This window comes from Polypterus senegalus, chromosome 12 (genome assembly GCF_016835505.1).
Source record: "Polypterus senegalus isolate Bchr_013 chromosome 12, ASM1683550v1, whole genome shotgun sequence".
Classification (NCBI taxonomy): Eukaryota; Metazoa; Chordata; class Cladistia; order Polypteriformes; family Polypteridae; genus Polypterus; species Polypterus senegalus.
The window spans coordinates 90,932,712-90,959,601 of record NC_053165.1 but is presented as its reverse complement, the minus strand read 5'-3'; the positions used below and the strand labels follow the sequence as shown (position 1 = coordinate 90,959,601).

At 41.9% G+C, this 26,890-nt stretch overlaps 1 protein-coding gene across 5 annotated transcripts in view; it reads right to left on the bottom strand.

The window, feature by feature from the left end:
- The window catches only part of col5a3a (collagen, type V, alpha 3a), a 292,461-nt gene that overhangs the window by 158,298 nt on the left and 107,273 nt on the right, over positions 1-26,890 (bottom strand). For all 5 annotated transcript variants that reach the window (XM_039772887.1, XM_039772888.1, XM_039772889.1 and 2 more), the window contains 8 exons: positions 26,324-26,365; positions 25,282-25,344; positions 13,915-13,989; positions 8,655-8,738; positions 7,801-7,857; positions 6,024-6,077; positions 2,042-2,095; positions 798-851 (listed from right to left, as the gene is read on the bottom strand). In XM_039772887.1, coding sequence (XP_039628821.1) covers positions 798-851; positions 2,042-2,095; positions 6,024-6,077; positions 7,801-7,857; positions 8,655-8,738; positions 13,915-13,989; positions 25,282-25,344; positions 26,324-26,365 — 483 coding nt within the window. The remainder of the gene's footprint in view (positions 1-797; positions 852-2,041; positions 2,096-6,023; positions 6,078-7,800; positions 7,858-8,654; positions 8,739-13,914; positions 13,990-25,281; positions 25,345-26,323; positions 26,366-26,890) is intronic.

Below are 26,890 nucleotides of genomic sequence, written 5' to 3'. Positions count from 1 at the left end.
CACAACATCTGGTTCAGAAGTGATCTTGCTGCAGTGTGAGTTCATAGGAGAAGTCTAATAGTCACTGTAAGACTCTCATTTTCTTTTTCAGCCCCCACCTTTTCCGCCCAGCATTTCTACTACACTCTATCCACAATGCGAATCCTATCCTCGTCGCCAAGTGTACTGTTATGGACTCACATCGTGAAGCATCTTAGTTAAAAGACTTGTACTGTGGTGAATTCCAGTGGTCAGCCATGAACTGGCTCAGAAGTGATACTCTTGCAGGGTTACTAGGAGAACTTCAATAGTCAGCAGTGCAGAAACCATTTCTGAACACTGTGAGCAGAACAATTCCTGATGACTCTCTCCACCACACTCCACCCATCCATAGGACAAATCCCATCCTCGTCTCCAAATGAATTGCTGTGGTCTCACACCACGAAGCATCTGTTGTGAAGCACCAGTTGGTCAACCCTGAACTTGCAACATCTGTCAACATCTGGTTCAGAAGTGATCACAGTGCAGTGTGAGTTCCTAATAGAACTCCATTAGTCGGCCATGCAGAAACCATTTCTGAACACTCAAAGACTCTCCTCTCTCTTTGTAAACCCCCCTCCTTTTTACGCACTACACTCCACCCCTCCACAGTGCAAATCCCACCCTCGTCGCCAAGTGAAATACCGTGGACTCTCACCACGAAGCGCCTTAGCATATCATGACCTCTGATATGAGCGTCTGTGACTTGATTCACTGGAGATTTCAATCTTCCGATGCATTTGTTATTACATAACCACAAGTCAAAAGAGCCACATTACCTTGCTGCCCGGCTCCCCGGGTGTCCCTCTGCTGCCATCTGCACCATTCCGTCCCTGTTGAAAGTTTAAAAGTAAATTAGAAATGAGTGGTGCTGCCAAACCTTCAATGAACTTTCAGGGGTGGTATAGCTAATAAACCCCCAAGGAGTGGAGGCACAGTCAGTTCATTTGCTCGATGTGGCACAGAGGAAACACTTATGGTCAAAGAGCATTGGGCGGGGGGTCCAAAAAGGCCTGCAGCTCTAGATATTATCAGCCGCGGTTATGCCTTTCAGCATCAGGTCCAGGATCTCCTATCACGCAGATCCCATTTCCACATTCTTTTCCTGACCACTGGCTGCACAATGTGTGTATTTTCCTGGCTATTTGGCAGATTTGGGCCTTCTCTTTTGCATTTCCTTTACTCCTTATTTCTAACCTGACTCTGTTTCATGGCTTAAAATGTGAGCTTAAGAAGAGTGGACAACATTAAGTCAGCACATTGTTTAATAATGCCCATAAATTAAAATTCTGCCCTGGACTGGAAGCTTTAAGGTCCTCTTAGACATTATGGTGGCCACAGGGTGACAAATGGCTCACTCTCCTCCTCCACTGCTCTGTTTGCTCCCATCAATATTTTTATACTCATAAAAGGCCAGGATGCCTCTAGCGCTGGGCAATATAACACATTTTTGATTCAATTTTATATTTAAGAATAATCAATATGCAAAAGAGAATATTGCAATGTTCAGAACTTTTGATTTTCACTACCTTCTTCTGAGAGTTAAATAAAATCTCCAGGGCTCCTTCAAAGCCTGACCACTTTAACTGCACCCGTGTTACATCGTGGTGGTCATAAGAAAGAGAATAAAAAGGAGTGAGCCATTCAAAGCTCCCTCAAGACAATACATTAACTCCAAACTGCCGGCGGGTGGCGTGACTGCAGTCAGCGGGTAGCATAAACCTGTTAGAGTTGCCATCCATTCTTTACTTTTGAGGGTCAATTAAGAGAATAAGACACAAGGAGAAGGATGTGCCTGTACAAACTCCATTCCCTTTGTTTTATTGAAGCTGCTACGTTTAAAATTAGGAGCTTGGGGTTGCCTATACAGTTCACAGCTTTGCAGGATAATTTCATTACAAACAAAATATAAGAATTTTTCAAGCTGAAGCCATCCTGCAAAAAATTTCTTATATCACATGCACTTGTACAAGATGACCTTTAGGTGGCGCCATAGGACAGTGTTGTCATTTTACATTCTCACCCGTTTCCCATGTTTTCCACTTGGACCTGCAGGACCCTGGATGCCTCTGGGACCCTAAAATATTTTAAAAATGAAACAAAAAACAGAATGGTCATTCAAATGCTTGATTGATATTTACATGTAATCTATTCATTTGAAGCCAAAGTGACTTACAAATGGAGACTATACATGGGGTTTTATGGGAGTTTTGCCATATTTTCTTAGAGAGTCATTAGGTTTGGGCTGGCTATCAAAAGGCAGGCCCATTGCGGCACATCTTGTGGTATTTTTTAGCTATACAAAAATAAATCGTATTGTATTGTATTTTATTGTATCGTATTTTTGCACGTATAGCACAGGCAGGTGACGTCAATTGAACTAGTTTTTGTTATGGTCTGTCAGCTTCACAACACTCAAATCTGAGGTTTTATATTCAGGGGTAGGCCTCATCCTTAAAATGAGACTAATCATACAAAATGAGCCTCACCCCAAACTCTAGAAGCAGGCCTCTGGCCTGCACAAGTCCAACAAAAAGAAATAGAAGCTTAAATATTCCAAAATGTAAGGAATCATAAAAACCTCTGTCTCAACATATCATATTTTAAATGATTTATTTACAAAAAATAGTATTCAAACATAAACACCAAAAAAAAAACAGCAAACAGAAAATGAATAAAGGGATGTCTAAGCGGAAAAGTACAGCAGGTAAAAACATTCCATATTTCACGCTGGTGTTAGAGTGAGGACTGACCAACAGGCCATTCCATAATTCCAAAAACTGAATCCATTAACAAGCCCAGGTCCAACACCAAAGAAAAAAAACACAAACTTCAAAATGAAAGCCAGAAGACAGAAAGTAAACACTAGTGTCACAAAAGCCATTTTTCTCCTGCTGGCTGTTGGAACTGGCCCTTGGTTGTGCACTTTTTGCTTTTCCTATACCCGTTGTCACCCACAAGCACTTGGGAGAAGACTGATAGGCTCAAATAATGTTGTCTCTCAGCCGGACCAGGGGTGGGCGCTGTCATCTAACCTCCCTCTCCTTTTATCCCTCTGCAGAAGACCCAGCCAAATGGTGACGTCACCACCAATCCTCCCTCTGATGACGCCACTTCTCTCCATCCCTGGTGACATTTGCATCCTCAGAACCCACCTACTGAAGACACCCTGGACCATCCCCTTCCTGTCTCCGTTTTCCCATCGGTATTCAGTTCTGTTTTGAACTCGGTTGTAACCACATGGTGTTTTATTTTATTTTTGCTGCATTTCTCAGTATACGGGGTTGCTGTCCCCAAACCTTTTTGAGTCTCCTGCTCGCTGTAGTTACGGCGTTTTCGAGGTCGCTAAGTCTGGTTTTGCCATTGTTTCTGTTAAATGATGTTAACCTCCTTAGCGTTACATTTTTTTCTCAAAAAAACATTTTCAAAGTGTTTCATTTTTGGCTTGAAAAATGACATAGTTATTAAATCTGATCTCTCTACTGTAAAATGTGCAAAACACTCAAAGTACAAATTCGGAAGTGTACAATGTATAATAATGGTACAAATAATAATAAAAATAATGCTAATACCTTTGTGAACGCTGGCCCGGACACAGACAGACGGACAACACACGTTTATTTGTACAATATTTACAATTAGTGCACTCACTAACCCCAGTGCTTCGAGCACCGATTCCCCCAACGTCCAGGCCACACAGTCCTGTGCCTCTCTTTCTCCTGGCCGCCTCCAGTCCTCCCTCCAGCTCCGTCCTCTTCCACCCGACTTCCGCTAATGACTGGAGGGAGGCGGCCCCTTTTATAGGAACCCGGATGGGCTCCAGCTGCTTCCCGGCAATCTCCCGCGGACACACCCCCGTGTGGCAGAAGTGCCGGCTGCGCAACCGGAAGCCGACCGGGTGTCCCCAGTCGTCTTCCCCCCGGCACTTCCTGGTGTGGCGGAAGTGCCGGCTCCCGGATAATCAGGCACTGGGGCGCCGCCTGGTGGTGGCCACGGGTCTCTACAGGGCTGGGCTTTCAAGCCCTCTACCCGAGGCCTCCAGCATAACCAGGACGGACGCCCCTCTCGGTCTGGAGGAGGCACAAGCCCTCCTCTGGTCCTCCTGGGCGTCCCAGCTGGGCTCCAGCCCCGTCCGGGGACCACACCGTATATACTGTCAGAATGTGTCGTTTGTTTGGTGTATCTTGATGCACGGTGAAATACGCAATCCAGCGTCACAGTCGGGAAAATACTAGCGTGATTCCTTGTGGATTATCTTTCCAGACTGATCAGCTTTAGAACAGCACGCTGCACATGTATGAGTGACACGAATGTCACTTTAGGATGATCCATCAGAATCACTTTTGATTGCGCTGTCCGTTTCAGTTTCACTGCACTTCGTCGTCACTGTCAAAAACGTGCAACACCTGGGCTGCTGAAAACCGTTTCTCATGAGACGCGTCTGGACCGTTGCCTGGGTAACACTCGCGCCTGTCGTTCACGCGAGACACGCCTATACTGTCACCCGAGTAATGCTCGGCTCTAACGTTGTTGGCACTTTTACAGCCCACGTAATCCTCACGTCTAAACACGTACTTACACGAGACGCGTCTGTACCGTTGCCCGAGTGACAGTGGGGACTAACGCTTTTAACACTGTTTTTACAGCCCGAGTGACGAGCGGGTCTAACGCTAAGAAGGTTAAATTATTTTTTGCGACTTATTACAATGTCTTTTTTCAGTTTCATAGCCATTTTCTGCTGGCGTGTGTATACTGGTATCTGTATGGATGCAATGAAGCAACATCAGGGGTTGTGCGCCACATTTTGTTATGTATAAAAGACGCCAACTTTAATATTTGAATCATTAAGAGTTTGTGGTTAAACTTCAGTTATGATTTTTCCCTTAAATCTAGTGTTATTATTTTTTGGTTACAAATTGGCTCTATATTTTTTATCTGCGTCCAATTCTGTTATGGGGTGGACAAAAGATTTTTTGTTTTTTAATTCTTGAAGGACCTTAGGTTGTCATTGATTGCCATTATTCTCCTTTTACTGTTTTACTTTCCCTTATGGCATGGCTTTTGTTCTTCAGCACACCATTATGAATTTAAGTAGCTCCAGGGGAGGTGGTCCAGTTGCCACATCAGCATCAGGGGGGCCCACCCCTTTAGGTTCAACATATAAAAGACAAGGTGCATAGAGGAAAAGGCTCAAATACATAAATAACATAATACATAGCATGAGAACAAACATGATACACATCATCAATGCAGTAAAACCTGGTGTATCTTATATATAAACGTCAACGTGTGGAAGTGTGTGTGTCTGTCTGTCCGGCCCAGAAGTGCAAAGCTACAGCATGAAGCTCAAAGAGCTGGTAAGGCGGCCCCCAAGTGAACAAGTCGGAAGAAAAAAGAAATACGAGGCTACAGCATGAAGCTGAAAGAAAGCGATTCCCTCGCCAAAATGAAACCACCGAGGAACAACAAACAAGAGAGAAACTCACTTAGCCGCTGATAGACAAGGGAGGGCAAGCATGTCCACAAAACAACACTGCCAACTCTACATTTCAATTTTTTTTCTGATGTTTTCATTAATTTCTAGGAGCCTAAGTTTTTTACAACATGGGCTTACCCAGCTAGTAAGATATAAAAGAATGAAACACTGTGATACACATCATTAGCAAAGGTATCCTGGAAATGAAGTTTCTGTTAGTGCAGTGACAGGTGCCCATCTCAGCTGGTCAAACACAACGCACTACAATGCCGCACTTTAAGTCATTCGCAGTGGCTTGGTAGCACATTCAGGTATCACTGGCAGAAGACAGCCGCAGTAACTCAGACATGACAGGAGCAAAATCTGGACCAGGAGTTGTGCTGTCTACTCTGTCAAATCTACCTGTTGACGCCCCTCTTCTGAATTTTGTGAAGAGGGCTAATTAATGTGAACTCTGTTCTCGTCAAGCAGTCAGTGCCTTCATTTTAAATAAATAATTTACACCAATGTTAACTCTAACACCACTTACCGGTGGTCCTGCATCACCTGCTTCTCCTTTACCACCTGGACTACCGGAAAGCCCCTGAAAATTAAAACAAAATCAATAATTATGGAGGACTATACAACAGGTCAGTAAGTCAGTGTGAATATCTATCTATCTATCTATCTATCTATCTATCTATCTATCTATCTATCTTATCCTGCCTACTATACTAAAATTTATATCTATCTATCTAACATTAATATCTATCTAATCCTGCCTACTATACTAAAATTAATATCTATCTTATCCTGCCTACTATATTAAAATTAATATCGATCTATCTATCCATCTAATCCTGCCTACTATACTAAAATTAATATCTATCTATCTATCTATCTATCTATCTATCTATCTATCTATCTATCTATCTATCTATCTATCCCTGCCTACTATACTAAAATTAATATCTATCTTATCCTGCCTACGATATTAAAATTAATATCTATCTATCTAATCCTGCCTACTATACTAAAATTAATATCTATCTATTTTGAGTACCATAGTGGTACTGGTACTCGATTTTAAACTGGTACAAGCAAGCATGCGCAAGTTACCCTGATTTAGGCTTCCCTTCACTGTCTTCCAGTTAATTTTCAAATCCATTTTAAGATCCTTGTATTTGTTTTTAAATCCTTTAATAGTTGTGCCCCATTTTATTTGTCGGAACTGCTGCACCCTTACGTACGTCTCGCTCTCTCAGGTCAACAGACCAGATGCTTTACGTGTGCCCAAGGCACGATGCAAACTCCGAGGTGATCGAGCTTTTTCAGTTGCAGCTCCAAAACTCTGGAACGATTTGCCGTTGCACGTTAGGCAGGCTCCTTCACTAGCTATCTTTAAATCCTATTTACAAACACACTTTTACTCTCTGGCTTTTAACCCAGAATGATATGTTGACTATCTGTGTACTTTTTATTATGACTTTCTTCAGCTCTTATGTTTCTTTTACCGTTTGGTTACTGTGTGTCTGATATGTTGGGTTTGATTGTATAGCACTTTGATCAATCTTGATGTTGTTTTTAAAGTGCTTTATAAATAAATAAATAAAATAGTATTTGGACGGTCATCCTGAAGGGGATGGAAGAAGAATTCTTGCCTGGTCGGGATGCCATTCTAAAGGAAAATGGACAGATGGGCTTTACAGCTGGGAAGAAACAGAAACTCTTACCCAGCCAGGAGGCCAATATAATGGAAGGACTGGGAGAGAAAACAAGGTTTGGATCCTTTAAACCCTGTTACAATAGATGGCAGCATCCCTGGGTTAGGATTCCCATATGCATACCTGCAAGGCATGCTGGGACCTGTAGTCCTCTGGGGGTAGCCTTGTTGGGTTACATAGGGACCTTCACGGGGAGCTGCTGGGATTAGTCATTCCTAATTGCAGGGACTGCTTTATGACCTCTACAAGCTTTGAATCACAATGTACTGACCAATGGGGGCAGCACGTGTAAGACAGAAGGGTTTGTGTGAATTGTAAAAAGCACCAAAGTGTATGCATACTGTATACGTAGATGCAGAGTTCCAGAATTGTAACACAGTTGGAAAACTTAACTGGAAATTATTGAGGTTCTGGATATTCACTTGATGGGATGTCTGGGTTATGAAATGCAAGAAGAGCAAATGAAATAACAATTCTGTAAAGTAGGATGCTGATATGAGAGTGGAATTACAGAACTGTCCTGCCCAAAAATGTCTAAATAATTCAAGAAAATGACTCAGTTTTTCCTTTTAAAACATTTCAGCCAAGTAACAGGAGACTTACCAATGGCCCTGGCCGGCCTGTCAAGCCGACTGGTCCGGGTGGACCCTTCATGGCAAGCTGAAAGAAGAACATAAGAACAGGTTGTAAGTCTCTATAGAGGTCAGCATTCACGCTGGTGTTAGAGTGAGGACTGACCAACAGGCCACGTGACACAAAATTCCTTCCACGTCCTCGGTTTGCATGCCCAGCTGCTATTTTGATTCTGTTTGATGAGTGTCACTCACTGTCCCTTCCCATCTAATGTGTTTGTCCCAAGCTGCTGGCTGATGACATATTCAAAATTTACACTGGCTTCCATTTTTCTGTTCTTGTCTACCTGGGTCATATCTAGCCTTTTAATTTTTATCTTCTTATAAAATCCTAATTGAATAACTCCATTTTGATATCAGAGATCATCCCAATGCAATGCATATGTCTGTCACACATGCACATGCGCATGGCAGGCTGCTAAAGATCTCAAAAGAAGGTAATTCCATGCCACGCCACAGGGTGGCAGAGTGCACTAATCCTTTCTATTTTATCCCTGCATGACCAAAAAAGGGAAATACTGCCTGGAACCAAGGACGCCACTTCCAGTTCCAGGCCTGATGACATCACTTCCAACTTCAATGACATTAATTCCGGTCCCAAGCCTGCTGACATCACTTCTGGTTCCAGACCTGATGATTTCATTTCCCCTGACCAACCTTAAAAACTGCCATAATTCTCCTGTTTGTCAGTTCTGTACTGGACTCTTGTCTGTAAAGACCTTCAGTTCCTACTTTTTCCATTTTTCAGGCAGACTTTAAGTATACAGGGAGGCTGCCCCAGATCTTTTTGTGGCATCAAGGTGTTTCACTTCACAGTGTCCTTACCTTTGTCTGCTGCAGAATGGCCTGAGCTTGGGCCTCCTGAGCTGAAATAATAGGACCTTTGCCACTATCGCCTCCAAACTGGAACTGAGGAGATAAAGTGAGAGATGATAATAATAATAATAATAATAAATGAAGAAATGCTTTAAGAGTCCACATAGCACACAGACAAAAAAGTGTATGTAAAATATTTTTGGAGTTTATTTTGATTTGATTAAACCAATTGTCACACATGTATGGCACTGGACAACCCTCAGGGATCCTCTTTGGGTGCTGTCCTAAAGCATGTCCTCTCCTATTCCTCCCACAGCAGGAACAAAACGCCCACTGAGAGCACCTGACCACACCCCTTTCAGTTTCCCGCCCATAAATCACAGTGTTGATAGAAGTAGGCGTCACTCTGTGAGCAGAGCACAACAACAACGGATGGGGCAACCTGTGCAGTTGATCAAATGACCAAAAATATGAAGCCTAACTGGAGCTACTTTGTCTTGATTTGTTGTGTTGCCACCTGCACCATTAAGCCCCAACATTTCTTTACTTGAGACATTGTTCACACTATCTATCTAGTGCCTACTATACTAAAATTAATATCTATCTATCTATCTATCTATCTATCTATCTATCTACTGAATATAGTGCCATTCATCCTATCTATCTATCTATCTATTGTGGTCCATGGCCGGCTTTGTATCCCGGCCAATACCCCCAGGCCACCAGAGGGAGCCCTCCCAGCAGCATGGAAGGTCTTTGAATTCCAGCAGAGCCTCATGGGCATTGTAGTTTTTATGGACAGCCCTGCTGGATACCATGGGGGCCACCAGGAGCCGCTCTAGGGAGGCTTGGGGAGTGTTATTTGCCCTATGCCCTGGAAGTACTTCCAAGTCACATGAACGGAAGGAATGATGTACTTCCGGGGTGAGAAAAAAGGACTTTTATCTGACCCAGAAGTGATGAGAAATTATGGACTAAAGGATGAGAACACTTCCGGGTCGGGAACTATAAAAGGACTATGGGAACTCCCAGACAATGAGCTGAGCTGGGTGGTAAGAGGGCAACGCATCTGGGAGTCGGAGGATTGGTATTGTGATTATTATTATTGTATTGTGGTTAATGAATAGTGTGGAATGGAGGGTGCTTAGTGCACATTATTATAATAAAAATAATTATTGTAGCACTTTTACCTGGTGTTTGGCGTGGTACCTGAGGGTTCGAGGGAGCGATAGCGCCCCCTACTGTCGCACTATCTATCTATCTATCTATCATATAGTGCCTACTATACTAAAATAATATCCATCTATCTATCTATCTATCTAGTGCCTACTATACTAAAATTAATATCCATCTATCTATCTATCTATCTATCTATCTATCTATCTATCTATCTATCTATCTATCTATCTATCTATCTATCTAGTGCCTACTATACTAAAATTAATATCCATCTATCTATCTATCTATCTATCTAGTGCCTACTATACTAAAATTAATATCCATCTATCTATCTAGTGCCTACTATACTAAAATTAATATCCATCTATCTATCCATCTATCTATCTATCTATCTATCTATCTATCTATCTATCTATCTTCACCTCGGTCTATTAGATCACACTTTTACATTTTCTTTCTAGGTGGAGGGCAGTGAAATGCAGACAAGCGATTAAAGGCCTGCGGACTCAGAACACAACGTGTGCTCCCACACCTGAGCAGCGGAGTCCATCTGTTCTGACAAACAAGCAGCTGACTATGAGAAGGTGGAAGTCCTTAGGCTGCCAGCGTGCAGTTCTCTCAACAGATGAGCACAATCTCCCTGCCTAACCCACTTTGTTAAACAGCAAAAGGCGAATTCATTCATTGTGCCAGAAACAGCACAGGTGTTACATGTGACCCTAAACCGGAAGTCTTGGCTCCTGCCATTTCTCTCTCCCTCCTGGCTTTGCCTGCACCCTTTTGTTAACATTCGGTTCACAACGCAGCTTCAACATTCTACTTAAATGCTTCTGTTTTTTTGTTTTTTTTGTTTTGTATCCCAAGGTAGTGACTGCTGCCGTCTCATGTTAAACACTAATAACTGATTTTCTATTTTGATAGCTTTAGTTTTGGGGTCGCTTGTTTGTCAACCCATGCAGATAAAGTGAGTGAGAACACATTTGCTTGGCGGGCCTGTGACTATGAGAGGCTGTGGAGAAGCCCTGAGGAGGTGAGCTCACAGAGGGTCACCCTTGTAGTAGTGCAGTCTCAGTAGAAACTCCCACTAATCTGAATCATCGACCTCAGTTAACCCATCTTGAAAGCAGGGCTAACAGGGAGACATTTTACCAGTTATATAACTATAGATCAAAGAAAAAAAAACTGCATCACACAACCACCAGAAAGGAATACCGTGAAGAATCCCTATCTCTTAGAATATACGGTGAGGCATTAGTACTAAGGAGACCAGGGCTCACATCCCGGGTCCTCCCTGTGTGGAGTCTGCATGATCTCCCTTTGTTTATGTGGGCCCCCCCAGCTGGAAGTAGTCAGAGGTGCACTTCCATGACGCCGATCCTCTAAAGCCGATGTCACATTAAATGACTTTTCTGACAGTTTTCAGTGTAGTGCTTCTGTGAAGCCGATCATCTAAAGCTGATGTCACGTTAGACGACTTTTCCAACGATTCTCGGTCATAGCCTTCATTGACATAATCTTAGGTTGTTGGAAGTAGTCAGTGGTGAACTTCTGTAAAGTCAATCGTCTAAAGCCGATGTCAATTTGAAGGACTTTTTCGACAGTTTTCAGTCTAGTGCTTCCATGAAGCAGATCATCTAAAGCCGATGTCGCATTAATTGACTTTTTCATCGATTTCCAGTGGTGGCCTTCATTTACGTAATCTTAGGCAGTTGAAAGCAGTCAGCGGTGCACTTCCATGAAGCCGATCTTCTGAAAGCCAATGTTACATTAAATGATTTTTCCGACATTTTTCATTCTAGTGCTTCTGTGAAGCCGATCATCTAAAGCTGTGTCACATTAGACGGCTTTTTCAACGATTTTCAGTTGTACCCTTCATTTACGTAATCTGAGGCAGCTGGAAGTAGTCTTTGGTGCACTTCCATGAAGCCGATTGTCTAAAGCCGATGTCAATTTAGATGACTTTTCCATCTTTTTTCAGTCTAGTGCTTCTGTGAAGCCGATCATCTAAAGCTGTGTCACATTAGACGACTTTTTCAACGATTTTCGGTCATAGCATTCATTTACATAATCCTAGGCTGTTCAGGGTAGTTGACAGGACATAACTTTCTTATTTATTTTTTTTTTTTTGCTAATTCAGTTTCATATCAACCTCTTTGCTCATCTCTACTAATGACTCACTTTATGCAGATTAAACATTTGTATCCTAAGCCGATCATCTAAAGCTTTGTCACATTAGACAACTTTTCCTGTGATTTTCAGCCATAGCCTTCATTGACATAATCTTAGGCAGTCTGAAGTAGTGAGCGGTGCGATTCCGTGAAGCCGATGGTCTAAAGCTGGTGTCACATTAGACTTTTCCAGCAGTTCTCAGTCGTACCCTTAGCCACGGGAGGCGTTGAGAGGGTTAAATTTTTTATTTTTTTTTGCTAATTCAGTTTCACTCAGACCTCTTTGCTCATCACTACTAATGAGTCACTTTGTTCTGATTAAACAGTTGTATCCTACAATATTCACGGCTGAAGGTAGTCAATAAATACTCCGTTTTTTTGGGGTTGTTTTTGGCTTGTACCACCACTGATGACCAGCAGAGGGCACTCCCAGATGGCAGCAAGGTTGTGTTGCACACTAAATTAGTGGAAACAATAGAAGACACCCGTTATTAATGAAAATTCTCTTTCAAAAATGTGTAATTGTCTTCTTATTTTTCAGAATTCACATAAAAAATTGAACACAAAAAAAAAATTCTAAATAAACTGATAGAGGGCATGGTGGTGTCTCTATACAGTACATGTGGGAACCTCTGGGATACTGAGGAGGGCAGTCTGCTTGGGTGTCACTCGGAAGAGCTGAAGTATCTCTAGAGCAGGGGTGTCAAACTCCAGGCCTGGAGGGCCGCAGTGGCTGCAGCTTTTCATTCTAATCCTTTTCCTAATCAGTGACCGGTTTTTGCTGCTAATTAAATTCTTTTGCCTTAGTTTTAATTGACGAGACTCAGGCCCCTTAGTTGTTTCTTTTTCCTTAATTAGCAGCCAGACAATAAGGAGACACAAAACAAGCCGCCACATGAGCAGCTCACCACATGATCTGAAAATAAAGGTGAAGATCTCAGTAAGGCTGATCTCTCAGGTCACCAAAACATCTTGACGGTGTTCTTAGAAAAAACAGAAAAGTTTTGGAAATGTCTGCTGTGGCAGAATGAGAGCAACAAGAAGTCATGGAAGTAAACAACGGGTTTAATTAACAGGAAGAATCAGCTTCTCATTAAGAAGTAGAATTAAGAATTGGATTGAATTGGAAATCCCAGTTTAGCTGGTCATCTGTTGGCTCGTTTCACATCTCATTTCTGTTTGGCTACCATTTAATGAAGAATGGAATGAATACTGAGGACTGACTGCTTAAAAACAAGGCTATTAAAATGAAGAGCAAAGAAGTTAATTAGCAGTGAAAACTGGTCACTGATTAGGAAAAGGGTGAGAATGAAAACCTGCAGCCATTGCGGCCCTCCAGGCCTGGAGTTTGACACCCCTGCTCTAGAGGGAGCCCTTTGCGGTCTCGAGGCGTCTACTGTAGATGACATCTGGGACCACTTGAACCCATAAAGTAATCACTGGCCAGGACTTAAAAATCCCTTCTGGCCTTTGGGGTGGTGAGGTGAGTATTTGACAAGGCCTAGAATAGCAGTGTATTGGTGGAAGCCGTACAGGAAGTGACAGTGACAGTGTGATGTTGTTGGTTGGCGGACCACCCGATCCATGCGGTAGGTACAGGGTTAGGGCCTGAGTGGGTAGGCCCTGTGAGGCAGTGTAATGCTGATACATTTTATTTCCTTCTTGTGCTTAACCTTCATAAACTCCTTATTCTTTGGTTGCATTCAGGGTTGACCCAATACATCGTACAAACCACTTTACACAAAAAGACACTTTTCTTGCTGGTATCTTCCTACCCGCAAAACGATTGCCCACCTTTGCAGTCTCAAGCACTTCCCGTATCACTTGGCACCTCGCCGTGTTTTCCTTACTTTACCTGTTAACTTCATTTTCTAACCGTACGCCAGCATGGAACTTGAAATGACCTGCCTCTCCACACTCACCGGTAACATCAGCAAGTTGCCTGGTGGTCCTGGTATCCCATCAGCCCCAGGAAGACCTGGCCGCCCAGCAGGTCCCTGTCAAAGAGAAAGACAGAAAGAGAGAAGGCGTGAGGCCAGCTGTCAGGATCCATTAAGAATGACCACACGCAGGTACAAACATGCAGACAGGCACGTAATTGAGCACTGCAGGCAATCCACGTTGCCATCACGGACAAATTCAACTCGGACTTCTTGCTTTTTTTTATTCTTAATACATTACTCACCTCTGATCAGACCAAAACAAATTAAAAAGGTTTCCATAAAGTCTTGGGAAGAAACAAATCTGATGCATAATATTCAGGGGTGGCTGTCTTAATCTTTATGAATAATACTGAGAGGGAGAACATGAGCTCCAGCGCTGCAAAAGTCACTGGACACCAGCAGTGATGTGACACACAAAGTAAAGTAAAATCAGGACCTGTCCCTTCACTCATAGACAGTTTTACAATTCATTCTCGTCTAAATTCTCTTCGGAGAATCCTTGGGTACTGCTGGTTTGACTTTGTGTTGCTCATGGAGTCCCGAATGAAGCATTGTGAGGGAGCGTCAGTTATGACACTATGGCCATGTGGTGTGATTACCCGAGGGTGATCCGGCTCGTAGGACCCTCATTGTTGAGGACTTGAGCGGCTGGACCGGGCCAAGGGGACACCCATGTAACACCTGGCTGTGGCAGATAGATGGTCATTTCCTGGGGTTGGGATTGGACCGCGTGTCCACTTAATTGAGGAAACACCCGTGCCACATCGCGCCCGGGAACCGCTCCAGCCACACTACCACACCCCACTCCTTAAGCCCAGAGGGAACCCATTATTTATTTAAAAGACAAAGAGCCATGGACCTCACCTTACTACAGCCTGCTCCCCAACCTCACCTGACTTAAATTCAACAAACGGTAAGACCAGGAGGGTCAGGCAGGACTAGATTGTTTAACTATTGAAGTGTTTAAAATCACGAAGGGAATTAGTCCAATGGATCGAGACTGGGACTTGAAATTGAGTTCAAGCAAGAACACGAAGACCACAGTTGGAAACTTAAGGGTAAACTTCACACAAACATTACAAAGTTTTTCTACATACAGAGAACCAAAAACACAAGGAATGAGTGACCAAGTAGTAATTTAGAGACCTTCAAAACTCAACTTGATGTTATTTTGGAAGGAATTAAATGGGATAGGACTGGTGAGCTTTGTGAATAGCCTGTTCTCATATAAATCTTTCAAATCTTCTATGTAAACACGATGATGGCTGGAAGTCAGAGGTCATTCTTGGACCCGAGACTGCTGGAGCCGCACTAGCTCATTGAACGAGCCAGAAACGACAATCGCGGCTTTTTGTGGCCTTATTTTGATTAGTATCGTGAAAAAAAAAAAATGAGGATCTTAGGGAGACCCCAACTCTGTCATGTGCCATTACTTCCACAAACATCACAAATCTTTGCCCACATTATGTGTGTTTATGTGTTTCATTGCTGTTTTGGAGATATCACATGTCATATTTTTGATGTATTTTCCATTATGTCCACTGTTATGTACTTTTCTTAGATGTGCCTCTGTTCCTTGTTGTGGGTGTGGCCATAGTGGGCAGGGTCACCCTGATATCACCACCCCTGAGCCACACTTCTGGCTATTTAAGTCAGCTGAGAAGGCTCAGGAGCTGGAGATCATGCCGTTCAACGTGGAGTTCTGTGAGTCTCCCTATTTACTAGTGTTTTTTTTATTAATTTCTTGCTTGCTTTTTCTTAGACTCTGCCCATGGATTGTGTATTAGGACTTGTTTGCTGCAAATTGCCTTTTAGACATTTTTGCCAAATTTTGCTACCAAATCTTTGCTTCATAAAGATCCTTTGTTGACTTCTTTCTTTCTTTTGTTTCTTGGTCTGTCTCGGTGCCTTCTCCACAGAGGCTCTCAGGTTTTCTTCAAGGATCGATGTTGGGTTCATTTTGTCTTTCTCTCTACATCCACTCCTTAGGTAATGTTATTTCTTCTCATGGCTTCTTCTACCTCCTCTACTCTGAACACACACAGATCTTCCCCTCATTTCCCTCTTACTGTCATGATTCACTTAAAGTGTTTTTGTTTTGCAATGTCTTGAACCTCCATTTTGGGTCCTCAAATGCCGCCATTTTGATTACCGTTGTTAGTTCTGCTTCCCATGTTTCTATTGGCGTAGTCTTTGAAATAGTAACCCATGATTGACGAAATGAAAGGATGGCTTTCAGTTAATTTCCTTATCTGATCTGTGGATACCAAAGCTCACTATTGCTTTGACTTGCATGTTACTTTCACACTTGACTTTTTGCACTTGACTCGCATGTTGCTTTCAGTTTTGACCCTTTTTATTCTTTCGACTTTGATCGAATGTTTGTCCCAGTGATTTGTTAATTGTCATAGCAAAAGCTATCCTAACAGGAAACTGTAAACGTTTTAATATGAAAAGGCATATCAAGATCTCCCTTGGTGTCTAATGTTATCCCCTGAATATGTACTACATTATCTATCTTGTCGACTGTTAAATTTTTATATGTTAGAATTGTTCGACCAATTTTGAATACGACCAATCTTGTCCTATTGCATAGCCCATCACTCGTATATAAATTACTCAATAACATTATGATACATCTTTCTTTCACCAGTAATTTGGCCGGTGGAAGACCCAATGGTGTTAACGGTTGTAGATATTCATTATGATTTTGTAAATTGATGTTTTCATCTTCCGCACCATCACCACCAAGTCTGTTGAATCGCATTTAACCAATTTGCTGTGTAATTTTTGCATTAATTCGTTTGACTTCATCGTTTCTCTTTGTTAGGATTGTCCATCTGTTGATAACCCTTCGGGATGAAATTCTTCAATAATATTTGGACATAATAAGTCTTCTTTTATTGGGAACTTAAAGTGAGGAAAACGTAAACATTTTTAAGAGCTGAGAGCGCAGGAACTGTGTCTGACAAAGCATTCACACGAATGAGAGGTGAGAGGACCGCGGACATGGGCCGTTAACCAGAAACAGTTGAGAAGAGGGCGGGACCCCCTCTACCAACTTGAAAAAAATCTCTTAACAATAGTTTTGTCTCGTCTCAAGATTTTCTTGTATTATAGGGAGACATGTTGCTAATAAGATACGCACTTGTTTCCTCTTGCGAGATTTAGATAAAGCATAATGATTGACACTTTCTCCTGCTTGTGTTTTATTGCTTAAATCGGGGCATTCCAGTGAGGGGGGGTATCTGTATTTAAAATTTTCTCCCACAAGTTCTTTCAAGAACTTTGCCTCTGCCTGTCTGGTGACGTGACCGTCCCTCCTTTTGCCAGATATGCCAAGACTGGGCAGTGCTTTACCGTTCTTGCTCCAAAACTGTGCAGTGAGCTCCAATTTTATTTATTTGACTTGTACCAAGTGTATGTGTCATGTTTGAAAACGCAGTTTTCCAGTAAACATTTTAAAAATGTTTGGCTTTCCTCCTACACGATAGCTGCTGTTGTGCTGATAACGAGTTTAGGATATCTTGTTGTGAGTATAACCATATGGTGGTAATGTCACGACTCCCCCTTGCTCGATTTTTTATCTTATTCTTTGTTGTTTGCACCTTCTAATCATTCTTCTATATCATAACTTCTTTTGTAAGTCACCTTGACAAAGGTGTCTCCTAAAAAAACACTAATGAGAATCATTTTTTGTCGACAAGCCAGGGGTTGTTGGTTATCCTCTCTTTGTGGGGCTTTTCGCTAGAATGGTGAACATTTTATGTTTTTTGCCTGCTCCTTATTTTTAGGGCCTGCTCCAGGTGAAGTCACAAGGTGGTGTTCGGGGTCAGGCTGAGTTAAGGTCAGGTTAGTAAAGAACCCGACTTGCTTCTCAGCCTATATTAGGAGTACTCACCTACACTTTACCTTTTGAAGACTTCATTTCATGACAGCCGGATTGATTATTTATATTTTTCTTTAATTAAACAGATAATTTTGATGTAACTTTAGGGGTGTTATTATATTATCAAGCCACATTTTTTTACACGTATTAAATGGAAGCCTGAACCCAAATGCTTATTGCCCAACCAGGCAACTTTGAAACCAGAAACTGAAATGAGTCCCTCTGTTTTCATTCTCAGGGGAGTAGAAACACAAGCAGATGTGGTGACCGTGGCTGAGTGCTCGAGTTCATTAGTTAAGAGGATGGCAGGATGGCGAGATGGCTGGAGAAAAATAAAACTCAGCTAATCAGCCACTTTCATTTTTTAGCCACTTGACCAATCTTTTTCAATTCCTGGTGCATCTCTCCTGTTAGGGCTTTATTGATCTCTTCCAATAACAGTTACTTGCCTCCTGTGCATTGTAAGAAGAGGAAAAAAAGCAGCATGTGCTACTGTACCCAATGGGAAGAAAAGGCAGGACTGCGGTGAAACGGGTCAGGGAGCAAATTAGGAGTGCAAATGGAAAAATAAAACTGTGGAAAAGAAAAGGGCATGTTGCATATTAAAAATACTTTTTAAACCCAGTTTGGGAGTTTGAGGTGCTCCCTAGTGGTTACAATATATATATATACTGTATAACAATTATATACATGTAAATATTGGTTACTATATATATATATATATATTTTATATATACTAGGGGTGCAATATATATTGCTATATAGTGTTGTTTTGTGCTTGTAGGAAACAGGGAAAGCATTTCCCACGATGGAAAAGGAAAATAAAAGCATGTGCCTGTCTGTGTTCAGGTTTGGGGAGCGGTTTACCACAATATACAGATATATACACTAATATATATATATATATATATATATATATATATATATATATATATATGTATATGTGCATATATATGTGTGTGCGTGTGTATGTGTATGTGTATACATATTCATATATACACATATATATACCGTATTTACTCGTGTAAGACGCGCACCCTAATTTTTACAAAGAAAATCGTGAAAATCGTTTGTCCCTGTGTACGACGCACATTGTGATTGTATAGGAAGCGTTTAGAGAGAGACACAGCGTGAGCAAGAGAGAGAACGCAAGTGAGAGAGAGAGAGACAGAGAGAGAGCGCAAGTGAGAGAGAGAGTGTGAGCAAGCGAGTGAGAGAGAGACAGAGAGAGAGCGCAAGTGAGAGAGAGAGTGTGAGCAAGCGAGTGAGAGAGAGACAGAGAGAGCGCAAGTCAGAGAGAGAGTGTAAGCAAGTGAGCGAGAGAGAGAGAGAGCGCAAGTGAGAGAGAGAGAGTGTGAGCAAGCGAGTGAGAGAGAGAGACAGAGAGAGAGTGCGAGCAAGTGAACGAGAGAGAGAGCGCAAGTGTGCGAGCAAGAGAGAGAGCCCAAGCAGAAGAAGTATACATTACAGAATTACATTTCCTCGTGTATGACGCGCACCAGATTTTCTAATGCTAATTTTTGGGAAAAATACGATATATACACACCCACACATATACATATATATATATATATATATATATATATATATATATATATATATATATATATATATATATATATATATATATATATATATATATATGTATGTATATATGTATGTATGTATATATATATACTGTATATATATATACTAAAGTGGATTAGACCAGATAAACATTACTAATCCCTTCCAGGAAAACCAAAAGGCGGCCTCCTATTTAGAAAAGAGCAGACCACCGGACGGAGCTCCAACCTGAGTCTTGACCGTTCTTCAGAGCTATTCAACATTTATTTTTTTCTTCAGTTTAGTTCCACTGCATTTTGTTTTCTTGCCTTCGCACCCCAAGATTTATCTTGAAATTGTGCACTCACCCACAATATCGGCTAACTGGCCTGGTACGTAACCCCCTAAATAATCATACTGTACAGCTGGTACTATACTCTACCATATTTTATGCACATTTAATTTCTCTTTCTCCGCCACTTCTCCGGACATGTCTCATTTTCACATACCAATTTCGGAATCACTCTGTCCATTTATTTATTTAATCTTTTCACTGATGTAAAGGCAGAATCCCCCCGTCCTTGGCATGATCTGGTGGTCTGGCTATTTGCAGCTCAGAACTCAATGTTTCTGTCAAGTGATCATATCCTCACATTATAAAATCCCGTTTTTCAGATTTCTGTGTCGTGGAGTCATGGAACAAAGTGGACAGGAGTGGAAGGAAATGAAGAAGTTTGAACAAAGAGAAATAGTGCAGGAGTCACCGGCAGCTGGTCTGCCATTCATTCATTCACAGGCTCTGTCTATTTATAGCTGCCGGCGGCTCTTTTTTGCTCTCCTAGCGGTTACAGGGATGGTCTTGACAGCTCCCTTATCGAGAGACATAAATCAAAGGAGTGAAGAATTTAAATCAAAGGGCTGAAGAATTTCATCAGATTAGATTTTACAATCTGTCTTGTCAGAGCGGCAGCCCTCCTCAGGGAGGCTGCACTATGGAAGCTCACCTAGAGGTGAGCTCCGTGCCGATCTCGCCACTAATAAAGACAGACAGGCATGGGGAGTGGCCGCCAGTCTCACTTAGATTCGCATCATAGCTCAGGTTTTAAGCGCTCCAGCAGACAGGACCTTGATCCGAAGACGGATTGGCCAATCACTGCTCCAGACAGGCAGGGAGAAGCAGAAGATCAAGTTTGGCTTATTTTTGCATATGTTCTTCACTCCGCACCTTCGTGGTTCTGGTAATCAGTGTAACGATTTCTCACTTCACGTCCTGGGGGCTCCTTGGATGTTCAGTGTGGGTTAGCTCCAGGTACATCGCTTTCCTCCTACTGTCTAAAATCATGCAGGTTATGTAGACTGGCGCTGCCAATTTGATGTGTGTGTGCGTTCACCATGTGATGGACTTGTGCCTGCCCAGGCTCCAGGCTGTCATGTGACCTTGCCCTGGATATTTGAGTTAAAAAGATGGATGGATTTCTCACTTGTCCTTGTCACCTGCTGAGCACTCACCTCTTTATGGAACACCTTCACTGTGCTTGGCACTTTATTGGACTTCAGTTAGCTCTTGCTGAACCAGGCTCTTAGGATTTACTAATACGTGATCTGCTACTTGTGCCAACTGTTACACCCCACTTCTTAACCTTTTCTAAAAAAATGGCTGAACTCCGATCGTCTCAGTTCTGCACTGTCTTGACAATCCTTTCATTATACTATGTTGTGTGTCATGCCTTTGATTATTCTGCCTCTGTCCAGGGAGGTATGAATTCCAGGTATCTGTGGGGACTGAGGAGCAGAGGAAGTGCAATTCTAACCTTTAGTGGTATTTTGATGATCACAAAATTGAAGAAATGACCCTAGTTAGTCATCCAGTAGATGTTTATTTCAGAATTTGTGTTTTCCCTTTACTTATCTCTCCTGGTCATTTTCAAACGTTCTGCATCCCTTTTTAGTTCAAGCTGGAAGGTCCCCGTAGGAGACACATCTTTGCTGTCTAATTTATTTTCACTCATTCACTCAGTCCTGTTCAGAAAGGGCTGGAGCCTCTCTTGGCAGCACAAAGGCAGGAATGGGGTGCCACTCCGTCATAGGGTACACACACAACTTTAGGGTATGGGGTGGAGAACTGAAGCACCTGGAGAAAAACCCCAGGCAAATACCAGAAGTTCATCCAGCCCCACACAGGCATTGACCAGGCTGAACCCTGACCAGTGTGCTACTGTGCTGCCCTATTTTATAGATTCTGTCACACACGTGGGCATTGGAGGCAGTCAGAGGGCTTAACTGAGGGTCGGGGGAGAAGATGAAGAGTACTAACCTCTTTTCTCTCCTCTTCTACCGATTAGAAGAAGGGAAATCCAGCTAAACCGGCAGCAACTTGCACATCCCCGTCCAGACCACGCCCTCCTACTGACCTCGCTTCCGCCACGGGCCCGCCACTTCCTGCACACCACCTATAAAAGCCAAACCCCACTCCTTCTCACTTTAGTTCTTTTTGGACCCCTGTCTAAGATGGGTTGAAAGCTCAGTAATCAGACCTTAGGGTTAATGCCTGCATTGCCGCACCTATTGGATGTGTTTTATAATGCATGTAGTGGTAATATGTGTTGCTTTTGTCATTCCAACAGATGGCACATCACACATTTTTGTAATACTAAAATGCATCACTACAAATGTTTGTGAAGCACCATCTGTTGGAATAAAAAATGCAGGGCATACTGTATATCTCTGCTATATGCCATTTAGCAGTGTTAATGTTTGTGATACGCCAACTGTTGCAATGACAAATGCAATGCATTTTATTATATAAATGTTTGTGACATGCCAACTGTTGGAATGACAAATACAATGCATTTTATTATTATAAATGTTTGTGATATGCCAACTGTTGCAATGACAAATGCAATGCATTTTGTTACTACAAACCAGTGTGCTACTGTGCTGCCCTATTTTATAGACACTGTCACACATGTGCACATTGGAGGCAGTCAGAAGGCTTAACTGAGGGTAAGCTGTCGAGTCGGGGGAGAAGATGAAGAGTACTAACCTCTTTTCTCTCCTCTTCTGCCGATTAGAAGAAGGGAAATTCAGCTAAACCAGCAGCAACTTGCACATCCCCGTCCAGACCACGCCCTCCTACTGACCTCACTTCCGCCACGGGCCCGCCTCTTCCTGCACACCACCTATAAAAACCAAACCCCACTCCTTCTCACTTTAGTTCTTTTTGGACCCCTGTCTAAGATGGGTTGAAAGCTCAGTAATCAGACCTTAGGGTTAATGCCTGCAGTGCCGCACCTATTGGATGTGTTTTATAATGCATGTAGTGGTAATATGTGTTGCTTTTGTCATTCCAACAGATGGCACATCACACATTTTTGTAATACTAAAATGCATCACTACAAATGTTTGTGAAGCACCATCTGTTGGAATAAAAAATGCAGGGCATACTGTATATCTCTGCTATATGCCATTTAGCAGTGTTAATGTTTGTGATACGCCAACTGTTGCAATGACAAATGCAATGCATTTTATTATTATAAATGTTTGTGATACATCAACTGTTGCAATGACAAATGCAATGCATTTTATTATACAAATGTTTGTGAAGCACCATCTGTTGGAATAAAAAATGCAGGGCATATATCTCTGCTATATGCCATTTAGCAGTGTTAATGTTTGTGATACGCCAACTGTTGCAATGACAAATGCAATGCATTTTGTTACTACAAACCAGTGTGCTACTGTGCTGCCCTATTTTATAGACACTGTCACACATGTGCACATTGGAGGCAGTCAGAGGGCTTAACCGAGGGTAAGATGTCGAGTAGGGAGGATGAGGAAGAATACTAACCTCTTTTTTTCTCCTCTTCTACTGATCAGCAGAAGGGAAGCCCAGCTAAACTGGCAGCAACTTGCACATCCCCGTCCAGACCACGCCCTCCTACTGACCTCACGTCCGCCACGGACCCGCCTCTTCCTGCACACCACCTATAAAAGCCAAACCCCACCCCTCCTCACTTTAGTTCTGTTCAGACTCCGTCCTTTGTGATTACTCCAGTGAACTTGTCTTATGGCATTTTGTGTTTGGATCCCCAAATCTTTTTCTCTTTGTCTTTTCCTTACTACAACAACATGTCATATCTGATCTCAGGGCCATTCTTCATTCATGTACCCAGCTCCAATTAGTCAACATGAGCACTCAGTTAAAGCAGAACTAAAATCTTTTTTTTTGGCCTGCAACTGTTGTTCACCCCTCAAAATGAGGTCAAATTTTTATAGAGGACAAATTAGCAGAAATCTGACGGGCCCTCTATATCTGCTGAAATCAGGGTGAATGAAAGAAGAAAAAAGTTCTGGAACCACAGCCGAAAGACTGGCGCACTAGGACCGAATCAGAATAAAGTAACTAGAGGCACGATAGCACACCAGGACTGAACCCCTAGGCCCATTTTCAAGATTATAAACGTTTATAAAACATTAAACATATAAACGTAATCAACGTAAACCTTTCTTGGAATTCTGCTGGGTAGCACGAGAACGTGGTTGTCAGTGATGTCTTGTGGTCATCTCTGTTTCAGAGTATGGCGTACTGTTAGTGCTTACTGTTCAACTGTGCTGCCATGTCCGCCATAGGCCACACCCCCAGGAAGCAAACCTGCCAATTAGCAATCAGTGAAGAATTTAAGGACTGGCTGACCTCGTATCAATGTGAAGGCGGCTGTCTTGCTGCATCTCTCTTACAATATAAAAGAAACAGAGATGAAGAAGGTAGGACATGGATTAACATTTTATCGCCTCTGTGTTGTGCATTTTTTCAGTCCTGCAGCTATTGAAATGCGTGGCGAGTCCAAAACCAACTGTTAAACTGCACTCTCCGTCAGAGCAGGTCATTACAGGTAAGACTTAAGTGTGATGGGGTAATAAAATTCTGCACTCCGTCCATCCACCATGATTTAGATAGCTAGGTATTTTCAGAATATGTCTTGACCTGGCAGTTTCTTTTGCTTCTATTGTAGGTCAGAATGCATGCGGCGTCTCATTATTCATCAGTCAGCAGATCTGATATTAAATGGAAAGAAAAAAAAAATTGCTGTATGCTCAGACAAGGGCTTCTAAAACACTCGAACCAGAGGCGATTTGGGTACCCGAACAGCTGCTCTGTGCTCTTGACACTCCGCGGCTCGACTCCATTTGCCTCTAATGTGTTTTTTTGGTAGGCAGTGGCCCCTACTGTACGGACGGTGCTACTGCAGCTCACTTGGGTAGGCATTTCAGGGTTGAAAATAAAGAGAGACCGACAACAGTTTTTACTTTTGCAAGAGGAGATGTCTAAACTGATTGATTTTGCAAATGTATATAGGTGTGTATATGCTTGGACTACAGTTCAACCTACCCATTACTCAACCAGCTTCATAAAGCTTAAGGTGCTGGGAGCAGGAGCAGGAGCATGGCAGTTACGGTTTTGCTAAGGTGATCATAGAGAGGGATTTTAAATCCCTCTTTGAAATGTCAAAGAAACCCAAATGATTAATTGAAGTTAAGTGAAAGATAAAGAACAAGCCACAAAAAATCATTGTGAAGCGTACAGATCAAGGCATTTTCTTTTAAAAGATGAGAAGTGTTTTTTTTTTTTTTTTTTAATTTTCCTTACCCTGGGGTTACAGTTGCAACAAAATACCTCAGTGCTTCAGGTAGAGAATTGCCAAAGTGCCAAGCCATTCCTGTGGTGTTGTCAGCGCACAGCTACAAAGTGCCTCTCAGGCACAGAATTCCCAGACAGCAAGAAACAAAAATGTACAGCAACACGTTCACTGCAAGTCATGATGACAATATGGTGTGTGTGTGTGTGGGTGTGTGCCTGCGCACCTATGGAAGGCAGCAAAGACACCAGGTAAAAATATCAGCATCCAACTCACCAGGTCACCAGGGTCTCCTACCAACCCACGGGGTCCCATCGGTCCAGGAGTACCAGGAAGGCCCTTGAAAAAGAAAAGAGGGAGAGGATCATAAGGAGGGGCAACCATCACAGCAGAAGAAGGACAGGGGTCTGGAAAACTAAAGCTAAACTGCCCCAAGTACTAAACCTTTAGTTAGTAACAAGACTGTGACTGTGACAGAAAACATTTTAATGATTGAGTAGTTGTGGGATCATCTCAGGAGCAAATAAGCAATCAGAAGAGATTACAGAACTGGGATTATTTTGTGGCAAAATATTGGAAGAATGGCAAACAAGCAGCCTTGTCATGTGCTGCACTGAGCAAATTAACCTAATAATAAAAATAATAACGCAAAAACGGTTCGCATCAATCTACCTATCTTACATAATACTTTTCATCTAGTTATTTTACATAATGCCTTTTAAATCTATCTATCTACCTACCTATCATCACACCTTTTAAAACTGACATATTTATTGTATATAATGCCTTTCATATCACTCTACCCATCCAGCTGTTTATCTATCTATCATTACATAGTGCCATTCGTATCTATCTATCTATCTATCTATCTATCTATCTATCTATCTATCTATCTATCTATCATCACACCTTTAAAATCGATATATTTATTGCATATAGTGCCTTTCATATTACTCTATCTATCCATCTATTTATATATTTCTTATTATATCGTGCCTTTCATATCTATCTATCTTATCCTACCTACTATACTAAAATGAATATCTATCTGTCTATCTATCTATCTATCTATCTATCTATCTATCTATCTATCTATCTATCATCACACATTTAAAAATTATATATTTATTTTATATAGTGCCTTTCATATCCAGCTATCTTCCTATAGAGCATCCTTGCCATCTACCTCATAGTTAAATAACAGTAGCCTACTGCATTGAATTTGAGGATTTTTAGAGCAGACATGAGGCTTGTTAGAGGCAGCTACAGAGGAGTCTCTGTCAATCTCTGTTTAAAAGCAGGGACACATTGATCTTACCGGAGGTCCTGGAGGTCCAAGCGGCCCTTCCACAAGCATTCCCTGTAAAGGAAAAAAAAACAAAAAAAAACACAGGTGCTCCAGTAAATGATAACAAGAACTGCCAACATCTGTGTTCATTAAAAGCAATTCCTATCTTATTCTCCACACTTCATCTCCATTTGTACTTTGACATCTTCTTATCTGTTCTGTAAACATGGTGGACTATTTCTAAGGAAAGCAAATTTCTACCCAGCATACCAGGCCAGTTATAGCTCAACAGATGACAAGTAACTTCTTACAGTATGAAAGTATATACAAATATACGAATGCAAAAAAAAAAAATTAAAAAATCTAAATTAGCTGATTGCACATTCAAGAATTACATTTTTATTAATTTATTCAATTCAATTCAATTATTCAATTCTGTCTAAAGGAATACTGCTACACCTTTAGTCATAGCTCCCCCTTGTGGCTGTTCTCCACAGCTCCACAGTGCCCCTTGTGGCTGTACTTCTCCCTAAAGCACCACTTTTGGCTATACTTACAGCCTACATTGCCCCTTCTGCCTGTACTCCACAGCTCCAC